Here is a 1,469-nt window from a genome sequence, read left to right as displayed (position 1 = left end):
CATCCATCCATCCATCCATCCATCCATCCATCCATCCATCCATCCATTATCTTCCACTTGTTCTGAAGTCGGGTCACAAATGGAACCCGTAGAGATGCACCTATCCGATACCAATATCGGGATCAGTCCCGATATAAAAAAAAAAAAAAAAACTTTCTGGATCGGGTATCGGTGACAGTGTGACCAATCCATGACTGGGCAGATCTATTCACTCTAATTCTTTGCTTTGTGCTCTGAGTGACGTCACGTGCTAGTGAACTCACCGCACAGATTGTTTTCAAAATGGAACGAGCGAAAGGATCAGCCGTCTGGAATTATTTCACACTACCTCAGCCAACACATTTGACAGCTACGTGCAATATGTGCACAGCAACGGTTCCAGGGGGTGCCACTAAAACTTCCAGTTATAACACTACCAACTTAATCAAGCATCTCCAGAGACACCAACCCATACTCAAGATATTGGTTAAAATTAGCTAATTTTACTAAAGTTGGAATTTCATTACACTATAATAACATTTTTATGATTTTTACCATGACCAAGAGATTTTAATCTTAACCAGGTGGTATCACTGACACATAATCTCTTGCTATAATCAGCTCTGTAAATTAAATTAAAAACATTGACTTGATGGTAATCCTCATCTCAGCTTTGTTTTTTCTGTTTTTACCCCAGGCAGTATGAACCTTGGGTCCACTGCACGTATAATTGGGGGAGTCCTTGCAGGTTTGGTGGTTCTGGGGGTCATCATCTTCTGTTGTTGCCGGAAGAGGAGCAAAAAGGACATACAAGCTGAAGAGTATGTATCGTGTCTAAAGTCTTTTTTCAAGTGAACCAACATGAACAATTATGTTACTATGTTGATTGATTGTTTGTGTTTTAGTTCTCCTGGAGATATGGTGTTTTATGACAAAGAAGGTCCAGAAGCTGGAGAGCAGTACCAGGACAACAAGTCAAACAGTGAGGAAAAACCAGTTAGCCAGTATGAAGACAAGGACAGTCTTCCTCAAAATAAATACAGATTGCCAGGAATGGGGAAAATGTTGGAAGATGATCAGCACAGTTACAACAGTGGTAAAGACAGACCTGAAGATATTTATTCTCAACCGTATAAGAAAGATAAACAAAATCCCTACCGTGGAAGTCAAGATCGGCTTGATGACCCCCATGATCGCCATGGAAGTCAAGATCGGCTTGATGATCAACAGGATCGCTATGGAAGTCGCGATCGGTTGGATGAGCCACGAGATCGCCATGGAAGTCGCGATCGGCTTGATGATCATCGGGATCGTCATGGAAGTCGCAATCAGCTGGATGATCAACGGGATCGCTATGGAAGTCGCGATCAGTTGGATGATCATCGGGATCGCTATGGAAGTCGCGATCGGCTCGATGATCATCGGGATCGCCATGGAAGTCGTGATCGGTTGGATGATCAACGGGATCGCTATGGAAGTCGCGATCGGTT

At 43.2% G+C, this 1,469-nt stretch overlaps 1 protein-coding gene across 1 annotated transcript in view; it reads left to right on the top strand.

The window, feature by feature from the left end:
* LOC119419222 (cell surface A33 antigen) overlaps positions 1 to 1,469 on the top strand; it is a 7,218-nt gene that overhangs the window by 5,055 nt on the left and 694 nt on the right. Inside the window, exons 6-7 of the mRNA XM_037686531.1 lie at positions 677 to 800; positions 885 to 1,456. Of these exons, the coding sequence (XP_037542459.1) occupies positions 677 to 800; positions 885 to 1,456 (696 nt within the window). The remainder of the gene's footprint in view (positions 1 to 676; positions 801 to 884; positions 1,457 to 1,469) is intronic.

This window comes from Nematolebias whitei, chromosome 13, assembly GCF_014905685.2.
Source record: "Nematolebias whitei isolate Nwh7 chromosome 13, NemWhi1, whole genome shotgun sequence".
Classification (NCBI taxonomy): Eukaryota; Metazoa; Chordata; class Actinopteri; order Cyprinodontiformes; family Rivulidae; genus Nematolebias; species Nematolebias whitei.
This window is presented reverse-complemented; position numbering and strand designations above follow the sequence as displayed.